Consider the following 19,773-nt stretch of genomic DNA (forward strand, 5'->3'; position numbering starts at 1 on the left):
TTCAAAAAAGCTACTTTTATTTTCTCTACCGCCCTCCCTCGACCGACCCAGGACTGTACCCTAATAAACAAAGTCTCTGACAGCATAGATACAGCACTTTCCTTCGACACTAGCGCACAAGTGCATGTATTTGGTGACTTCAATGTCCACCAAAGCAACTGGCTTGGATTTTCTACTTACAGACGCAACTGGTACCACAAAACGTAACTTCTCTATATCTCATTCCCTATCACAGATGGTTACATTTCCAACCCATTTCCGAGACCAGCAAGAACAACAGGCATCACTTCTAGATCTGTTTCTGACCACAGTTCCCGATGACTGTGTAATGAATGCCCACAGCCCTCTTGGGAACGCCGATCATGCAGTGGTAGTGGTTGAAATCCCCCTAAACTCTAGAGCTAAAACTGAAGAGCCACTGCTCAAAATAACGAGATATTATAAAAAGACTGACTGGGAAGCCATCAGGGACCTCATCAGGGACACTCCATGGCAAAATATCTTTTCACTTCCTGCTGAACATTGCGCAAATGAGACCACTGAATGATTCAAAGCGGCAATTGAAGCACATGTTCCCACACACAAATTCTATAGCAAACCCCACTCTCCCCAATGGTTCACTTCAACTTGTGCAGCTGCCATAGCGCAAAGGCAGCAAGCGTACCGCAAATTTAACCGACATAAGTCCAGTTCAAACAGACAGAAGTAAATAGACGCCAGAAATAATTGTAAGAAAGAAATAGTGACAGCTAAGAGAGAATTTACTGAAACCACACAAAAAGGCATTGAAACACAGAAATTAGGAATCCAAGACTTCTGGAAAATCTACAACAGTGTAGTAAATAATGGGCAGTCAACAATTTCCCCACTATCTAACAATCATGAAGTTTTTTTGCTCAGCAGCCGAGAAGGCTAACATGCTTGCCAGACGGTTTGCCTCCAACTCCACTCTGGACTCTGCTAACCACCCCCTCCTCGACTTTCCTTTGCGGACAGACGCCACTCTAGACGATCTGAAAATCACCCCTGCTCAGGTGCATGCTATCATAAGAAAACTTGACACTGCAAAAGCATGTGGACCTGATCTCATCCCGGCTGTGCTATTAAAAAAGTGTGCCGCCGAAGTAGCTCCAGTTCTCTCCAAACTTTACAACAAATGCCTTAATGAATCTTGCTTTCCTGCCTGCTGGAAAACTGCTTCTGTAGTGCCAGTTTTCTAGAATTCTGGCGAAAGAACTGACCCAGTAAATTATCGCCTCATTAGCCTCCTCCCACTTGTTGCCAAAATATTTGAGACCATAATTAACCAAGCTCTACTCCATCACCTTACAGATGCTAAACTTCTGACTAACCAACAATATGGATTTAGGCAAGCCCGTTCCACAGCAGACATCCTAACTATAATCTTAGAACGCATATACCAGTGACTGGGGAGGGTAGAGCAGTAGCTCTAGATATATCTAAGGCTTTTGACGGGGTATGGCATGAGGGTCTTCTCAAGAAAATCAGATCATACAGCATCACTGGAAGAATACATAATATAATTAGATCCTTCTTTGATAAGAGAAAAATCCAGGTTGTCCTTGACGGTCGTACATCTAAACAATATGATATAAATGTGGGAATGCCTCGGGGGGTCTATCCTTGGACCTCTGTTATTCCTAATATTCATAAATGACCTCCATGACAAAATTGTCTGTGAGATGGGTATGTATGCTGACGACACCACGCTCTATAACAGACACAACAGGAAAACAAATGAACACATATCTAAAGAAATGGCAGAAACACTAAAGGAAGACCTCCGATCTGTAGTGGAATAGGGACAAAAATGGATGGTTACCTTCAATGCTGCCAAGACTAAACTTGTTTCCTTCAATAATTACAAGAAACTTTCTCTGCCACCAATAGCAATGGCCAATTACTCTTTATCTGAAAGTACATCTTTTAAACTCCTCGGCCTAACGTTTACAGGAAACATGAGTTGGAACAATTACATTGAGAACATTGCCACGACCGCGGCGAAGAAGGTGGGTTCTCTCTACCATGCTAGAAAGTATTAACGCCTGAAAGTATCCTATACCTCTATAAGGCCACCATTCGCCAATGTATGGAGTATTGTTGTCATATTTGGGCTGGTGCATCTGCCACTAGTCGCTCCTAGACAAGGTTCAAAAGAGTCGCCAATCTGATAGGTCCTGAACTGTCAGCTAAACTTCAGCCTCTGTCACATCGACGAAATGTTGCATCCCTCTGCCTGTTCTACAAGTACTTTAACGGTGAATGCTCTGACGAACTGCACGCACTTGTGCACCCTCAACGTAAATACACCCGACAAATCCGACAAGCAGCTAAATCCCACCCCTTCACAGTAGAGATCCCTAGATGCAAGAGAGCCTTCTACTCCAGTAGTTTCTTTCCCAGAACAGCTAGACTTTGGAACTCCCTTCCGGGTCCCTGCTTCCCCAACTGTACTGACATGCAGAAGTTCAAGTGCAACGTGAACCGACATCTTGCTGCCCAACTTCCTACACAGTACCTCTGATGTTTATGTCCCTGATATCAGTGAACCAAACTTTTTACCTCGCCACTAACGCAAATTACATATAAGGTTGGCTTTTAATGTAGAGAAAATCAAGCTTTCCAAAAAAACAGCAATCTGGATCAGGATGAAAATTAAAATTGCTTCAGTTTAAAAGGATTTCTCCTTCACTGACAAATAGGTCAAAAGACAGTTTTGAAAAGGATATTTTCTGTGCAGAGATCGTGACCCTATTTACTTGGCTCCATACAAAAACAGAGTTAGACACAAAGTCAGATTTTTAATCTTTTCTTACATTAAAAACCTTCTTTATGCCTAAGTCTTGTTTTGAATTTGGTACTATATTAGTGTTGGGATTATTAATTGGGAATCTGAAAACTTTCTGCCTATTTTCCGATACCAAAAACGATTCTTTTAATTATCTTTTTTTTATTTTGTTTAAAACAAAATCTTCCACTGCTAGTAATAATAATGAAATAATATTTATTTTAAACTAGCAGTAAAACTAAAATTTATAGATCCTCCTCCTCACAAGTGTTTTATTTGTTATGCTTGAGAAAAAATGTGTACATTTAACATGTGTTTTTTATAGTAATCAGGAAAAAATAATTTTATAGTTAATTATTTAAAGATTTGTAAAGAATCATAATCGGTAATTGTATCAGAATCAGGAAAAATATTGGAATCGTCTTATCACTAATGTGTGTGTGTGTGTGTGTGTGTGAGAGAGAGAACTTTCTGTGAGCACATTAAACAATCAGCGGATTCTTGTATTTTGATAACGTTCCAAATGTTATCAATTAAGGATTTGTTTATATTTAAAACTATTTCTTTTTATTCTTGTTTTCTCATTAGACATGTGCATGTGTGATCTGGCCCTTACAGTTCAAACCTCTCTCAGACCCCACATGCCGTCCGACACTGTTGAAAAAGAACACACAAACAAAAATAAATAAATCCGACCCTGCTTTTCTTTCTATTTTAGCAAAAGGCATTTATTTCCATCACTTTTCAAACAATGCCTCCTTCTTGTTTTTTTTTTCTCTGCTCGACCACGTGTCGGTTATAGCTATTTCTCGTTTTCAACTTTACACATTCATCTTTTTCACTACATACTTTGCTTCCAACTCGACCACGTGGAGTATTTTCTTTTTTCTTCTGACGCAAGCTCATGCACACTTTCTAATTTGCATATGTGCTTTTTTGGCTGCTGTTGCTAATATCTTTGTAAGCCAGCTATCCTGCAGCTCCTGCTGGTATTTTCCCACGCGCTCCATTACGCATACACCCTGTCTACCGATACGAAACAAGTGGATGTTTTAATGGTCAGATTATCTCGTTGAACAGCTACAGATTACAGACTTTGCTGCTGTCACATAGAACGTCATCAACGTCATTCTCATCACGTAGTGTCTGCTTATTGGATGATCCCATTATTAGATTCTTGTTTGGTCTGTCTACAGATTTGAAACCGCTTACAAAATACCACTGGTTCTTACAATCTTTGCTTCCATTCAAAAATTACGATTATTCTGCTAAGTTCATTTATAAGAATTTTTTTTTCTTTTTTTTTTTTTTAACTGGGAGTCTGGAGGAGCGTATTTTACGACCGGGCAATGCCGGACAACCTGCTTGTATGTATAGGTGTATATATATATATATATATATATATATATATATATATATAAACGGTTAAGCTTTATGGAAATGGATGTGGCATAAGTTCTGGATGTTCACTTTTGTGCTTTATTGCTTCGAAAATTTTGAGATTATAAAAATCTTTTCCTCATATTCAGTTTAATATCTGTTTACATTCTAACGCGTGTTAGATGGCTTATAGAAATTGACTTTTAAACTAACTTATCTCTGGCCAGATTTTTATTTAACATTCTTGTTCCCCAGATCCATCCCCATAACTTCCTATGTTTTCCTTGGCCTTCCTCTACTTACTGGACCTGCTATTTCAACTGTTCTACATCCACTAACCTGATCTATCATCCATTCTTTAAATGTAACCAAACCAGCAAAGTTTCCTGTTCTACACACATTTCTCTATATTGTTTGTTTAATATTCCTCTAAGGTTGTCTGATCTTAGCTTGTGTATAAAACTAGCATTAAACATTCATCATATAATTCTCGTATCATTTATCTTCATGCAACACATATCCTCAACCCTTTCTAGCCAGGTTTCACTTCCAAACATTATTACACTGTATACATGTCTGATAAAGAAAAACTCACCATGATGATAACCTCAAGTACTTTCAGTCTGATCGCAGATTATCTTTGAAGGTTTATAGCAAACATGATATATATCTTTAGATGCCCCTTGTAACTCTGACAAAATGAAATACCTACGTAAGTCCTGCAATGGCCCTCTTCAAGTGACTCATGATGCACCTTTCTGAAAAAAATGCAAGAGATCAACTTCAAATTTCATCTCAAATTTACAAAGTCCTTGTTGACACCACAACACAATTTGAATATCAAAATAAGAAACGGAAAGTACAAATTAAGTTTTACATATAAAACCAAACTTCAACCTCTGCCCCATTGCTGAAATGTTGCATCCCTGTGCCTGTTTTTCAGCTATTTTAATGGAATGTGCTCCAAAAACACCTGTACCCCCTTGACGTAAATACCTCCGACTAACCCAACAAGCAGCCAAATCCTGCCCCTTCACTGTTAATGTCCCTAAATGCTGGAAAGCCTTCTACTACTACTAATAGTTTCTTCCCTCGAATTGCTAGATTTTAGAATCACTTGTTCCGTGCTTATCTGCCTGTACTGACACACAGAAGTTCAATTGTAATGTGAACAAACATCTTGCTGATCTCTACATAGTCTTCCTAATAGTATGCTGCACTCAACGTAGTAGTTCCAAATTGTAGCGTCTTGCATCCAAGTGACACTGTGCCTTGTTCGGGCTAAATAACGGTAAAAAATATATATAAAATTTTTAAAAATTATATATAAAAATTAAGTTAAAAAAAAAAAAATAATATAAAATTTTTTTAAAATATAAAAATTAAGTAAAAAATATATAAAAATTAAGTAAAAAAAAAAATAATTTAAAAAATTAAGTAAAAAAATAATATAAAAATTAAGTAAAAAAAATAATATAAAAATTTAAACAAAAAACTATAAAAATTAAGTAAAAAAAAATAATATAAAATTTTTTTTTTAAATATATAACAATTAAATAAAAGAAAATAATATAAAAATTAAAAAAAAACAAAAAAATAACTGTCAATAAAATTACTTTGGAATTCAATACAAATATACGAAAATGTCTTTAAAACTTGCTTAACAATTAGTAATGGTAGAAGTTGCCTGGACTTAGTCCATCTCCTTTTAACTCTTGCTCTTGGATCAGTTCCTTTGTTTTTGAAAGAGCATGTTCATCAGTCTGTCTTGCTTAATTTGTATTATTTGAATCCTTCAGACTACTGTTCTGATCTTGAGTGTCATTTTCGTAATGCGCCGGTCAATGTAACTTCCGACGTTCTTCAGCTGTATCTTGTTGAACTCGGAAATATTTCTGTTAAACTTGAAAATTTGCACAAAGTTCTGAACAAAACGTTTTATTTAATCTAGGAGAGTAGCATGTTCTCATTCCCTCAACCACGACAGAGTAGAAGTCTTAAGTAATTCACAATTGTATTCTTCTTATCAGATTAAGCCATCAATCTCCAGAAGAGTGCTATTGAATTTTATCTAGTATTTTAGTTGTTATGCCACATGTCCTTGCGGACAATTGTAGAAAGAATTTTGGGGGCCTATGCTTGTTTTTAGATGAACCAGCTTACTACTTATACCTATAGTGAATTACTTGACACTTTTATACGGTCATGGCTGACAGAATGATAGCATGTTACCCCCATGGATTAAGTAACGGGTCCTGTTCGAAAATCTGTGCAGATTTCCAAGGGTGACAGAAAGATTCCTGAATTCAATAAGATACACTCGATGAAGGTCGTAAGTTACATCAGCTGAAAAGTTGTGAGAATAACATTCAGATGAGAACAGTAATCCAAAAAATCTAAATCCTACAAAATATCAATCCTCATCTAAAAAATGTAGAAAAAAAATGTCCCGATTAAGTTTGAAATTTCTATTGCTAAGCATTCTGATTGAAAAAAAGGATGCATTTTAAGAATTGTTTCAGGTTTATTCATCAAAATATCGACAACAAAAATAGCTGCACCCTCCTCTCAACATCCTTTTTTTTATTGTTTTTGTTTTGTATTCCTTTAACATTAAACCAAGAAGCAGAACATGTTTTATTTTCAAACATTTGCTTTTTTGTTATTGCAGATTTAGAGAAACGTGGTTTCTTCCACAGTATTCATGAATTTCCTCCTGCAGAACCATTTTCAAACAGCCCAAAGTCGTATCCCAGCCAAAATGCAAAAAATGCAAAAAACACAGGTGAGAACACATTTTCCTCTTCCTTTCTTTTTTCTATTTTCTCTTCTCTCGCTTTTCCTTATTCTCTTTTTCTTTCTCTTTTTCTTTCTTTTTTCTTTCTTTTTGCCTCTCTTTTTCGCTTTCTCTTTTCTATCTCTTTTCCTTCTCTCTCTCTCTTTTCTCTCTCTTTCTCTCTCCCTCTCTTTTTTTCTCTTTTTCATTCCTTTATATTTTGTTACAAATGTTCATACAATAAAACTAAGTTAAAACAAGTAATCCATCTTAGACCTATAAAAGAAAACGGTGCTTAATGCATCTGCTGGAGTGGTCCTCAATATATGAGGTGGGTCATAAATACTATCACTCCCAGATCTATTTTGACCCAGAATGGTCATACTTATCAATGGTTAATCAAACAATTACAAAATAAAACATTCTACAAAATATTTTCATGCAAACCACTGGTTCAGCCTAAATTGCCGACCAACGCTTGACATGCCGTAAGCCTGCGTATCAGCGAGAGCTTTGTCTCTGGATAGAGAACGACTATTTGATTGCATACTTGGAATGTAAAACCCCAGCTCACCATAAGAGTGACTCCTTTGATGGCTATGGTTCAATAGAAGAAGGAAAAAAGTGTGGCTGATAAATGGATTTCCAAGAATTCAACTAGCATGTTAACGCTTTTGCAGCCGAAACAGGTCTGTGCACCATCAAGCTACAAGAATGCCATTAACAGGAATCAAAGGCGTCTCTAATAGATCTACGTGAAACTGGAGATTAGGATTGGTGAATTTCTGTTGCCATTCCAGATGATGATGCAAAATGGTTGATATTACTGCTGAATCAGAATGTGATTCAGAAGTAGTCTGTTATGCTGTTTCAAGAAAAATATTTGGTGCTTATCCAGAATTTCCCTGTTACTAAAAACAAAAGAAACTAAAATCTGTATAAATGTATGTACAAAACGAGCATATCATATTCCAAAAATTACATAAATTGATGAAGTAGTTTTATTTTTATAAAGAAAATCATTTTTAAACAATTCATGGCGATTCGTAGGCATTACAACAAAAATCTCATAACTTTGAATTAGTTATCTCCCTTTGTTTTTTCTTTGTTTCTTATTTCTTTTTTGTTTGTTTTATTTTTTTATTTTTTATTTAAAATTTTTTTTTGTTTTTTTGTACAATTTTTTTTTTTTTTTTTCAGAATTGTGGATAAGACAATCATTCTTTTTGTTACTCATAAAATTTGATTTTATTATTTAAAAATAAAACCACTTGGTCAGTTTACCTGACTTTTGGAATATGATATTTTCGTTTCATTATAAGTACGTACATCATATAGATTTTCCTTTATTTTTGTTTTTTGATATACGGGGAATTTTTTTTCTTCTTTTTTTAAAGCAACTTGTTAGACCTAATAGGCTAAGAAGGTTGCAGGGTCCAGAGTTATCTTCTTTGTGCTCTATCAACAGAGAGATCAAGGTTGCGCCATCTTAATTGTTGGCCCTGGATGTTATGTGGCATGAGAGAGGGAACAAGAGACAACTATGATATCAAACATGTAAACACGTTTCCGTACGAATCGACCTATCCAGCCTTATCCTTGCTTGCAAATGACATCAATAAACGTTAGTTTTGCTCTTTCTCCATGGGTCTCCCTTTTTTTGTGTGTAACTCGATGCCTCTGTTACAAGCTGCTCTGCTCATTCCGTAGATAAATACTTGTATCGATCCCCTTAAATGGATTACAATCTGCCCTTTACAGAGATGTTGGAAAAATATTGTAGGCTGCCTTGCCCTTTTTCCAGTACTGACATTCCATTGAATGAATGTGGGTGCACCGTGACTCATAACATGCCACTGTGGGTCGCTTGCGCAGTTGTATATAGGATCATTGGCTTTTCATGTCTGTACAGCATGTGCGCGAGTCGCCAACTTCTTCTGAAAATTGTCACCGCGTGGCTTTTCCATTCCTGCTAAACTTGATTTCATTAATTTGTTTCCTTCGACTCTTATCTTTGCGGGGGTGCTTAGCGTTGGGACAATTTATGATAAGGAGAAAGGGGTGGATCGTTTGTCTGCTTCGCTTTTTGTCTTAGCACATGGGTGTTAATTGCGTACACATTGTCAGTTTACTGAATATCTATTCACTTCTCTATAGCAAAGAGACTTTGTGTAACTCCTTCTGCAGTATAGTCTCACCATGCTTTTTCATTACAACTCGTCCTGGATATGACCTTAAACTATATCTGATGGTGAGGCCCCAGCTTGTGAGCTTTGGGGAGTATGGAGCCACCCCTTAATTGCTATTTCTCCCGGGCCCACTCTGACCCGGAGTGGTAATACCTGTTAGGGTCCCAACTATGGGTTAAATAGAAACTGACTTGAAAAAAAAACTAAATATATTCTATTAAAAACTTTTTCTTCAAAATAACCTGAAAAGGGTTGATATGCTGTAAAACAAAAAAACAACCAACCATTCTTGTTACAACTGTATTACGTAATTTTTAGAATTTATGCTAATTTTGCCATGACAAGTAAGTACATAATGTTTTTACCTGAAACAAGTACCAAAATCTTTTTCTTTTTTTTTTTAAGTTTCAGTATAAATTTAACTTGTTAATTTTTTTTTTTTTTTTTTTACAGCAAATCGCCGGGCACCTCCGCCACCACCTCCACCTACAGGTGTGTCGATAGCACGATGAGTTCTCTGTCGGATTTTATTCTCTTTTTTAACACTACTACCCAGAGGATCTTTTTTTTTTTTTTTTTTTTTTTTCTTAACAACCCATGGAGCTGATGACAATGAACTAAAGAAATAACCAAACGTTAATTGATGACCGCAATCAAATCATCGTTATCTTTTTGTTTATTGTTTGTTGTTTTTTTTTTGTTTCAATAATGGTTCTTTATCTTCGTTCTTGTTTAAGTTCCCCCACCCTGTATTTTTTTTTTCTTTTTAAATAACCGAACAATCTACCGACTTGACTCCGCTCATTAAAATTTTGAACTTACTAACATTGACCAACGCCCTTTTCTCCCCAGACTCCCGTTAGCCTACCTACCCCACTTTCCCATGCATCTCCCTTGATCCCCTCTCCCCTCTTGCATCTTCCTCTCTGTATTTTTTGTTCTGTTGCCATCTGCAGGTCATGAACAATCCACAGAGGCGGTCACCAGCAATGGACACTGGGCAAAAAAAAAAAAGAAAAAAAGAAAAAAAAGACAGAAAAAAATATGAATGCTACAATGTTAAAAAAGAAAAAAAAAATTTATAATAATTATAATCTTTGATTGCCATATAAAATTTTAGGGGTAATTTTGTAAATATAACAAAAAAATTAAATCTATATCTATGATAATTATATATATATATATATATATATATATATATATATATATAATGATAAGAGCAATAGTATAAAAAGAAACAAAGAATCCAAAAATAATAACAAACTTTTGATTTGAACATTTCTTTTTATTGGACTTTTTTTTCTTTCTTTATATTTGAAAAAGAAAATTACTATGTACAAAGTCAAGTGGTCTAAAACAAGTGTGTATGCAATATATATATATATATATATATATATATATATATAATAGGGTTGCAATGATACAGTAATGTATCACAATATTTTTCAATTTGCTGATGCATCGATACATTTCCTTTAACAATGCGCATGATTTTTTTTTTTTTACAATATCTTCTTTAAGAAAGAAGGAATTACAAATTAAAAAAAAGAGGGAATTACAAATTTAAAAAAAAGAATGAATTACAAATTTAAAAAAAAAGAATGAATTACAAATTAAAAAAAAAAGGAATTACAAATAAAAAAAAAATAAAAAAAAGTAGACATTTTTCATAAGTTACAATCTAGCATTAACTGTTTTAAAGTTTTCATTACTCTGGATGAACAAATAAAAATGGCAAACTTACCGGATAAAATACGAACACATTTTAAATTAATAGTCTTTTTAAAAGCAGATATTTTTATCAAATTTAAGAAATATATTTCTCTGAAACGTTTTGATGCATGTGCATTATGGGATATTTAAAATGAATGCATTTTAAGTAAAAAAATACCTATTATGTAATTATGTTGAAATTAGTAAAAATTCTAAAACTTATGAAAAATGATTGAATAGAAAACTAAATACAAGAAAGATAAAATTTATCGAATAATGCAATTCTAACAGTTTAGTCTCATACTACCACTTCTGTATAAAAAAACTGACATATCTCCCTTGTTTTCAGTTAACTTTCATGGTTTCAAATTAGAAAATAGCAAATCAATAACAATGATTTTTTTTTTTTGTACTTGTTCAGTTTAATCAAGACATTCAAAAATGAAAATAGCGAAAAAAAAAAAAAAAGGTTATATTGTACATATCCGTTTTGGACTGAATATCTCCGAAAAAAAAAATTCATTTAATTTGATTGAGTAGTTTTTTTTTTACAGCAGAAAAACACGTTTTGATGAGAGCGCGTTGAAGTCAGCCATTACGAAATTTGTTGAACTCGCCAAAGGGAGATAACTCCAGTTAAAGCACTGGCACTCCCTCCCCATCTTTATTACTCGCTTTTCTTCCTAAAAATCGAACCTTTTGCTCGGTATCATAACAAATTTTCTTTTCGCTGTAAAATAAAAACTACTTGATGAAATTCAGTGAAATTTTTTTTTCAGAGAACTTCGGACTATAACGAGTACGTACAATATAACTTATCAATATTTTCATTTTTTAATGTCTTGACTAAACTGTATAAGCGCCTTTTTTTTTTTGTAAAAAAAAGTTTTAGCAGATCTACTTGATCATTTTTTTGTAATTTTGGAAAGTTTTACTAATTTCAACATTACACATAATTACATAATAGTATTTTTACTTATCATACATTAAAAAAAATTATATATATATGTATAATGCACAAGCACCAAAGTCTATAAATAAATCTTGTATCGTTATGCATATCATGATATGATGTATTGTATCATGAAAAAATTTATACTTACAGCCCTTTATATATATCATAATAAATTTGACTGATCTGTATTCAGATTTATTATTATAAAGCTCTACCTGTAAAGATATTGAGCTCTGATATATGTATAGGTCTTCATTTGGCTCTTTCGGAATCCTTTGAATGACTGTTTTTGATATATATATATATATATATATATATATATATATATATATATATATATATATATATGCAGGATGTCTCAAAAATGTACTAACACTTTGGATGATGATGATAAACCCTTTATTTGTAATTAAAGAATCATGTTTGCAAATATTCAAATTGATGATAATTATTGTCAAGACAATGCTGATAACGCGCACTCTGGGATTTGCAAACGTCAAGAAACAGGTCATTACAGTACATATTTTGGAGATATCCTGTGTGCGTGTTTATAATATATATATATATATATATATATATATATATATTATAAACATGCAGAATGGAAGGACTTTTTTATAGCCTTATGTTTTGTACTAATTATTAGAGACTTGAATGGTCTGAATTTTGTTGGGCAAGATACAAAGAATGAACTTTTAACGCAGTTTTGGCAAAGTCTGAAATTATAAAATCCCTGGCGAGAAAGGAGAATAAAAGAAAACCGATGGGAAAGGAAAGGAGGGGAATAAACAAGAAAAAGGTTTTGAGTGAAAATCTAATGACTATCCCAATTTTTTTTTTTTTTTTTTTTTTTTTAATGATCATTTCTTGTATTTAGCCCAATAGGATTCTTATTGCTTTAGCTACTGAGGATGTACTAATATGTGTACAAGAGAAAAGAAAATGATTTTATCTTCCCCCCCCCCCACAATAATGTCTCTTAAATATAATATATATATATATATATATATATATATATATATATATATATATATATATATAAGCATTAAAGATCGCGGCCAAAGCAAAATGCAAAAAAAATTTTATATAGGCATAAAAAAAAGTTTTTGTTGTTGTTTTTATTAAATATTAATGAAAAACATTTTTAGTTAAAATCCATTTTGTATTACACATGTAAACTTGAGAAAGGCGTGCTTGAAATGCGGTATATGAATAAGTAAAATAACATGAAATTTGGTCGCCATCTTGTTTTGATTTGTTGACAAAAACAACATGGAGCCATTTTTAATGCCCATACAGCGTTTTTCTCACATTTTGCTCTGGCCTGAATTGTGAACACTGACCTTATATATATATATATATATATATATATATATATATATATATATATATATATATATATATATATATATGCATATATATGCATACAACCTTGAGCAGATATATCTGTATACATTATATAATAGCATGCGTATGATTTGGTTACACAAATATATCTGTTGATTGAAAATGATTTAGGTTGAGTTTTTTTTTTTTATACATTTCTAAAACCAAATTTTCCTTGTTTATAGTCCGACTTGTTCTCATGCTGTAACTGCAGTCAGGCTATGAAGTAATGTAAATAACGATTGCTCATCTAGAGAAAAAAACAAGAAAGAAAATTCCGACAAAGACGATCTTGAGAAATTCCTGCGAATATTATTTTTGATAGGTTCAGAATCAGGTTCAAGAGACATTCGGCTGACATGAGACAAAAACAATCTACGTCCCAAAATCTGTCAACTGTGAATTACGTTCTGTTTCTTCCTCTGTTTCTTCTTCCTCTTCTTCTTAACAGAAATCGTTTTCCTTCCTTTCTTTTTTTTTTAGGGGGTAGACATATATGACGCACCTTTCCCCATACTCTAAAAATATTGCATTGTTTCAGATGACGATCACCAATTTTTTTTTAAATTAAAAAAAATAAAATTTACATGGAGGTTCAATGTAATGTAAAATGATACTCCCCGCCTCCTCCTCCTCCTTTTTAAGTGTAACCACTAACCTCTAAAATTTTAAATTAAGTTTTATGGAAAAAAAAAATCTTTTGATTTCTGTATACAAATTTTATGACCATTTCTCAGATTAATGAAGAAAGAAATTTCTTAGCAGAGGAAGAGGGGGAGTTAGGTTTATAGCATAAAATAATCAATCTTCAACAGTTTGAATATCCAAACAAATGCCTTTTATAGAATTTTTATGATAAAGACTTGTCCGGAATTAAATAGATAACCATTTTCTATATTGAAAAAAAAAAAACTTTGTTTAATTCTAAATAAGAACTTATTTTCAATACAAAACTACAGAAAAATATTTTAAAAACGTTGTGTGAAATAAGATGTCATATTCCAAAAATTACGTAAATTGATCAATCAGTTTTTTTTTTTGTTTTTTGTTTTTTTAACTAGGAAAATTAAGCTGTATGAGAAAGCAATAACATTTTGATCAGCCATGTTTCATAAATTAGAGACAACTCAATTTGAACTATCGAGATCAAAATCAATGGCTATAATTTCCTCTTAAAATTGCTAAAAATAATAATTGATTTTTATATATATATAAAAAAAAACTATTTGATCAATTTACGTGGTTTTTGGAATATGACATTTTCGTTTCCTGGTAGTTGTGTATATCCTCAAGATTTTTCTGCAATTTAGTTTTTTTAAAGTAAGTTTAATCCTAAATAAGTACAAAAAATACGTAGATTCCCCTCCTTCCAAATTATTTTTAAAAATCTTAAATGTTTGCTTAATCAAAGGTTCTCCAAAAGATTAAACAAAGAAACAAATAGGAAATCTTTTAGACGGAAGAAAGTGCGTCGTAAATGCCTGTCTCTTTTTACAACAAGGTCTGGACTTTTTACAGCAACGAAGGAAAGAATGAAAGAAGAAAGAAAGCAAAATACTATTTGAAAAGAGGAGAAGGTTTGTTCTGTTATCTTGAATCTAAGACAATAGTCTTGAAAAAAAAAAAAAAGAAAGAAACAAGACATGAATGTTTTCTTTGTGATAATTTCGGTATAGCATTAAAGCGGCTGAAGAAGACTTCTCATTTTTTTGCCTTTTTTTTATTTTTGTTTTTGCTTGAACAGTTTTAACCCATTCAAGACTAGCGAGGCATGCTTGTTTCACTTGCTTTTAAGCACACCTAATGGGATATATATATATATATATATATATATATATATATATATATATATATATATATATATATATATATATATATATATATATGCATCCTCTAAACTATGTCTCCCTTTTCTTTCATCATTTAGGGTGTAAACTATTACCACTACTTTTTTTTTTTTTTTTTTTTTACAAAGGAGTCACCACTTATCAAGGCCCAGAGGTCACTCGAGGATAAGGGTTAATAATTGTACAGTGACGTAGTAATTGTTAGTGGAAATTTGGTAAATTGGATTACTTAAAGAGAACGAACGGCTCATCAAGAATTTGTTTACGTTGGACGACTTCTACTACAAGGGCATTTAAGTTGTTTAATTGCTGTGCATTGTGAGAATCTTTTTAGTCGTGGTTCGTCTTTACAAGAATCTTCATACTGGAGAGGTGATAAAAGTTGTCCTTTTTTGTTTTAAATAAATTTAGTCCGAAAATGATTAAGGCAAGAATTTTTATTCTTTATAAAAATGACGAAAAAAGTACTATCTCTTGCTATTGCTTGCTGGAATGATATTAGCTAACTATATTTGTCTTTGTCTGTCTGTCCATTCAACCTTGTCTCAGAAACTACTGAGATGATCTGGCTAAAATTTTGGATGGACCTTTATGATAAGGTGCAGCAAACCAAGTATTATGGCATCCGTTTGATTCACAGTTCGGGATTAATAGGGATTAGTCACCATACTATCAAATTTACTCTAGAAGCTTTCTTGGAAACTACTCGGCTGATCTGGCTGAAATTTTGGATGGACATTTATAAGGTGCAGCGAACTTACTATTATGGTATACGTTCAATGCACAGTTAGGGATTTAAAGGGATAAATAGAGATTAATATTTAATGCAAAATGAGCATATATGGCATAATCACATTGATACACGAGTTCTTATTAGATTACCAAAGTTAAGCAACCGTAAGCCTGGTCAGTATCAGGTGAGTGACAAATTTCGGAATTCCAGATACTGTATGTAGGAGGATGTCAACAATAGCTGCAAAAACTTAATGTTTGTCATCTCCCCTAACATGCGACTGGGGATTGCTTGTGAATACTCACACTCACATGAAACTTCCTTCTCCAGAGGAATCTAGTTAAACCTGTCTAGGGTTAGTGCCACAGTTTTATTATTTTTCATTTATTCAAGAAATGAGCACAAATTTAACGATAATCAACCATCAATTTGACATGAAGCACTTGCGTCATTCTAAATTAACGGACAAAATTTCTTATTATAATCATAATGAATAAATATTTTTAAAACAAGAATAATAATAATTATAATCATAATAATATTATGTATAATTATATAATAATAATTAATGGCTCCCTATAAAATCTAAGTATATTGTTAAACCAATATCTTCATTTTATTAAAGTTTGATTTTACACATTTTTTTTAATCAAATTTAGACGAGTTGAAATAGTTGGGGTTAGATATGATAAAAGCCGACATCAAATTTTACATTCTTAATTTTTTATCAACATTTGATAAACCGAAATCAAATCATTTGATAACATTTGATAAACTGAAATCACATCTAAAAGGTATTAAAAACAAAAAAAAAAATCCTTCAGCTTTTCATAATTTTATGGAGAATTTCTAGCTTAATAATAAGCTGAGTTTATCAATGGTTGTCAAAGAGTATAGTTCCAAAATCAACCCATCTTTTCTATATAAATACAACGGTAGATGTATGTGTATCTGTGTGAAAATATTTAACCAATAAATTTTTAAACTACTGAAATAAAACTGAAATTAACAGGAAATAGTAATCATACACCAAGGACGAATAACACACATAGAATTTGGTAAGTTAAAATGTAAAATGTTCATTTCAACTTACCGATATTTCTATTAGTTTGCACATGTGTAAACTAATCATAGCAAAAAAGTGGTTTTATTTTATAATTTTCTTATTAGTTAGATGAGCTCAAACAGTAGTGAATGCAGTTGGAGCGCTAAATGTTTTGGTTTAGATTCTAGCTGATGGCATGCAGGTTATTTTTTACTTTTGAAATCAGTAATATATATTAGGTACAATATAATATTCAATAGAGATTTGGCTCTGTAATAATAAATAGAAAATCTACACAAATTAAAATATATTACATGTATTTTATGACTGGCAAGGGCGGGTGCCTTCTGCTAGTATTTTATATATATATATGTGTGTGTGTGTGAATAAAAAGGAAAAACCTAAAAGAGTAAAAACAAAAATAAAATCAACGTTTCGTCTCTATTTCAGGGGACATCATCAGGATTTCTAGGCGAGAATGTACAGGAAGACGGTCATATCACATGCGAAAGAGAAGTTTAGTTCTCTTTCTGTACTGGAGAGAAAGAGAAAAAAAAAAAAAAAAAAAAAAACTATATATGATATGACCGTCTTCCTGCACATTCTCGCCTAGAAATCCTGATGATGTCCCCTGAAATAGGGACGAAACGATTTTATTTTTGTTTTTACTCTTTTAGGTTTTTCCTTTTTATTCACATAACGTCTAAAGCATCGTTTATATCTTGCTTTATTTTATTCATATATATATATTGGTTAAATATCAATGCTAAACTTTGCATATTCTTTTCTTGTCCATTTTTTTTCCAATATAGTGGATAGAGTAGAACTGATATTCAACCTGACCTGTAGAAATAAAAGAATACTGCCGAAACACACACACACATATATATTGTTTAGATTATAGAAAGAATATATATTTTAGGAAATATATCCTTTTATGGTATTGACCAAATTCTCTTAAATAACAAGCTCAATGAAGATATGTTGTAGCTTGAGAGCATATATACTAATTAGTTGCCTATAACCAAAGAAAAAAATCAGTCCATATTCATCATTTTATTTATTTTTTATTCCGGCAAGTGCCACGTTTTTATCCTTTTTCACCTTATTGCCTCTCACAGCCAACAACAAATGTTTTTAACTATTTTTTTTGTTGTTGTTATTGGCTGTGAAACCTGCCTAAAGTGAAAAAGGATAAAAATGTAGGTATTTGCTGGAATAAAAAATAAAAATGATGAATGTGGACTAGTTCTTTCCCCTTGTTCAACACATTGTATTTTCAAATACATAACAATTATATTTACACTTACAGTTACTATTGTTTTATGCTGCCCAATCATCAGTGTAGAAACTGATAATTACTGCTAGTTGGGACATTCTAACAAAGTCAGTCTTGATTTCATACCTTCAGGCCACTGTCAATTAACACAAGAATTGAAGGGAATTAAGTACCTATAAATGCCATGTCGGTTGGTATTCCCAGTAAACAGAGTATTCGACAACAAGATGTCAGAATATCATGTTCACACTAAAGTTGACTGCTTTTTTCTCAATTCCCTAAAAAGGGCTCAACTTAAAAAAGCTTTAGGCACACACACACATATATATATATTATATTATATACTTAAATTATCACAGTATATTTTGTGTGTGTGCATCCATTACAGTATTTATTTCAATAGTGCTCGATACACGAGTAGAACTTAATGTCAGAGAGGGATGACAAAAGAGTAGTGAGGTGATTTCTGGATCTTAGCGGCATTTTCTTATGTCTGAGATGGTAAAGTGGCATGCCTCTCCTTCCCTGAGATACTTAAAACAATCGCGGTTTGCAGCTTTCCTTTCCATGAATAAACGATGTGAAATGGTGTCGCTATTTCTGTGAAGGCATTTATTTTCAGATTAACAAGCATGTGCAATCCTAATCTAAGATGATAGACTGAAAGACTTAAAAGAGATGTTGTCTCTGCTTTATCATTATTTTCATGTCAAGTGTTCGTCTGAGCTCCAATCTATGGTCCCCCTTCGCCAAACTTTCACAAGAAACACTCGTTTAGCTGAAAATGCTATCAATAATTTCGCCCACTCTTATCTGTACCTAAATGTAAATTCCATGAACAAAGCTTCTTTCTTAGAACTGCACACCTGTGGAACTCTCTTCCAGCTGCTTACAATATGGTCGTCTTCAAGTCCAACGTTAACAAGTTCTTGATGAGCCATTCCCCTTAAGAAATCAAATTTACACAACTAACGATTCCTATGATATTGTCCCATTGACTAATGTAGACTCTTTAACCCTTATCCTCAAATGGCCTCTGGGCCTTGATAAGTGGTGATACCTACTTATAATTTGGTGCTGTGATCAGGATTAAGCATGAAACAAGCGGTTGTCATTGAAATTCACAGCATAGATGAGATATTAGGTTGACAAGAAAGTTCTTGCGGAATTTTTAATTTGGATTTCAAATGATGTATTTTCAAATAAGCTTTCATTATAATACCTTAACTTTATATATCATTTTAAAGAGCGTTTTTCACTTTATCTAATTATTTAAATTACAATTGTTTTAAAAAAAATTGTTTTCTTTTCAAAACAATGAAATGAAAAAAAAACAAATTTGCACAATTTTCTTAAGAAATTTTGTGGTGGTGATGGGGAGTGTTGAAAATGAGTGTAGTAGTCGATCATTGGATGTTGACAGCAATCAATTAAGAGCCTTAGTTGAAGCCAATCTACGCACAACTATTTGAGAACTTACTTCTCGATGTATACGATAATAATTTCCAACCACTTGAGAGAGAGCGGTGCCTCACGAATTGAATGACAATCAAAAGAAATGCTGTCATCTTCCCTTCTTTTATGCAACAAGAACAATCTGGTTCTCAACTGAGTTGTTACTTGCGATGAAAAGTGAGTTCTTTATGACAACCAGCAATGTT

The 19,773-nt window shown here is 32.6% G+C and overlaps 1 protein-coding gene across 7 annotated transcripts in view; it reads left to right on the plus strand.

The window, feature by feature from the left end:
• LOC145291476 (uncharacterized) overlaps window positions 1–10,307 on the plus strand; it is a 287,324-nt gene extending 277,017 nt beyond the window's left edge. For all 7 annotated transcript variants that reach the window (XM_080137357.1, XM_080137352.1, XM_080137354.1 and 4 more), the window contains 2 exons: window positions 6,861–6,974; window positions 9,608–10,307. In XM_080137357.1, the coding sequence (XP_079993483.1) occupies window positions 6,861–6,974; window positions 9,608–9,666 (173 nt within the window). In that variant the 3' untranslated portion in view covers window positions 9,667–10,307. The remainder of the gene's footprint in view (window positions 1–6,860; window positions 6,975–9,607) is intronic.
• Window positions 10,308–19,773: the final 9,466 nt, after the last annotated feature.

The sequence above is a fragment of the Euprymna scolopes genome, chromosome 12, assembly GCF_053919585.1.
Source record: "Euprymna scolopes isolate OS-2025 chromosome 12, ASM5391958v1, whole genome shotgun sequence".
NCBI classification, from domain to species: Eukaryota; Metazoa; Mollusca; class Cephalopoda; order Sepiida; family Sepiolidae; genus Euprymna; species Euprymna scolopes.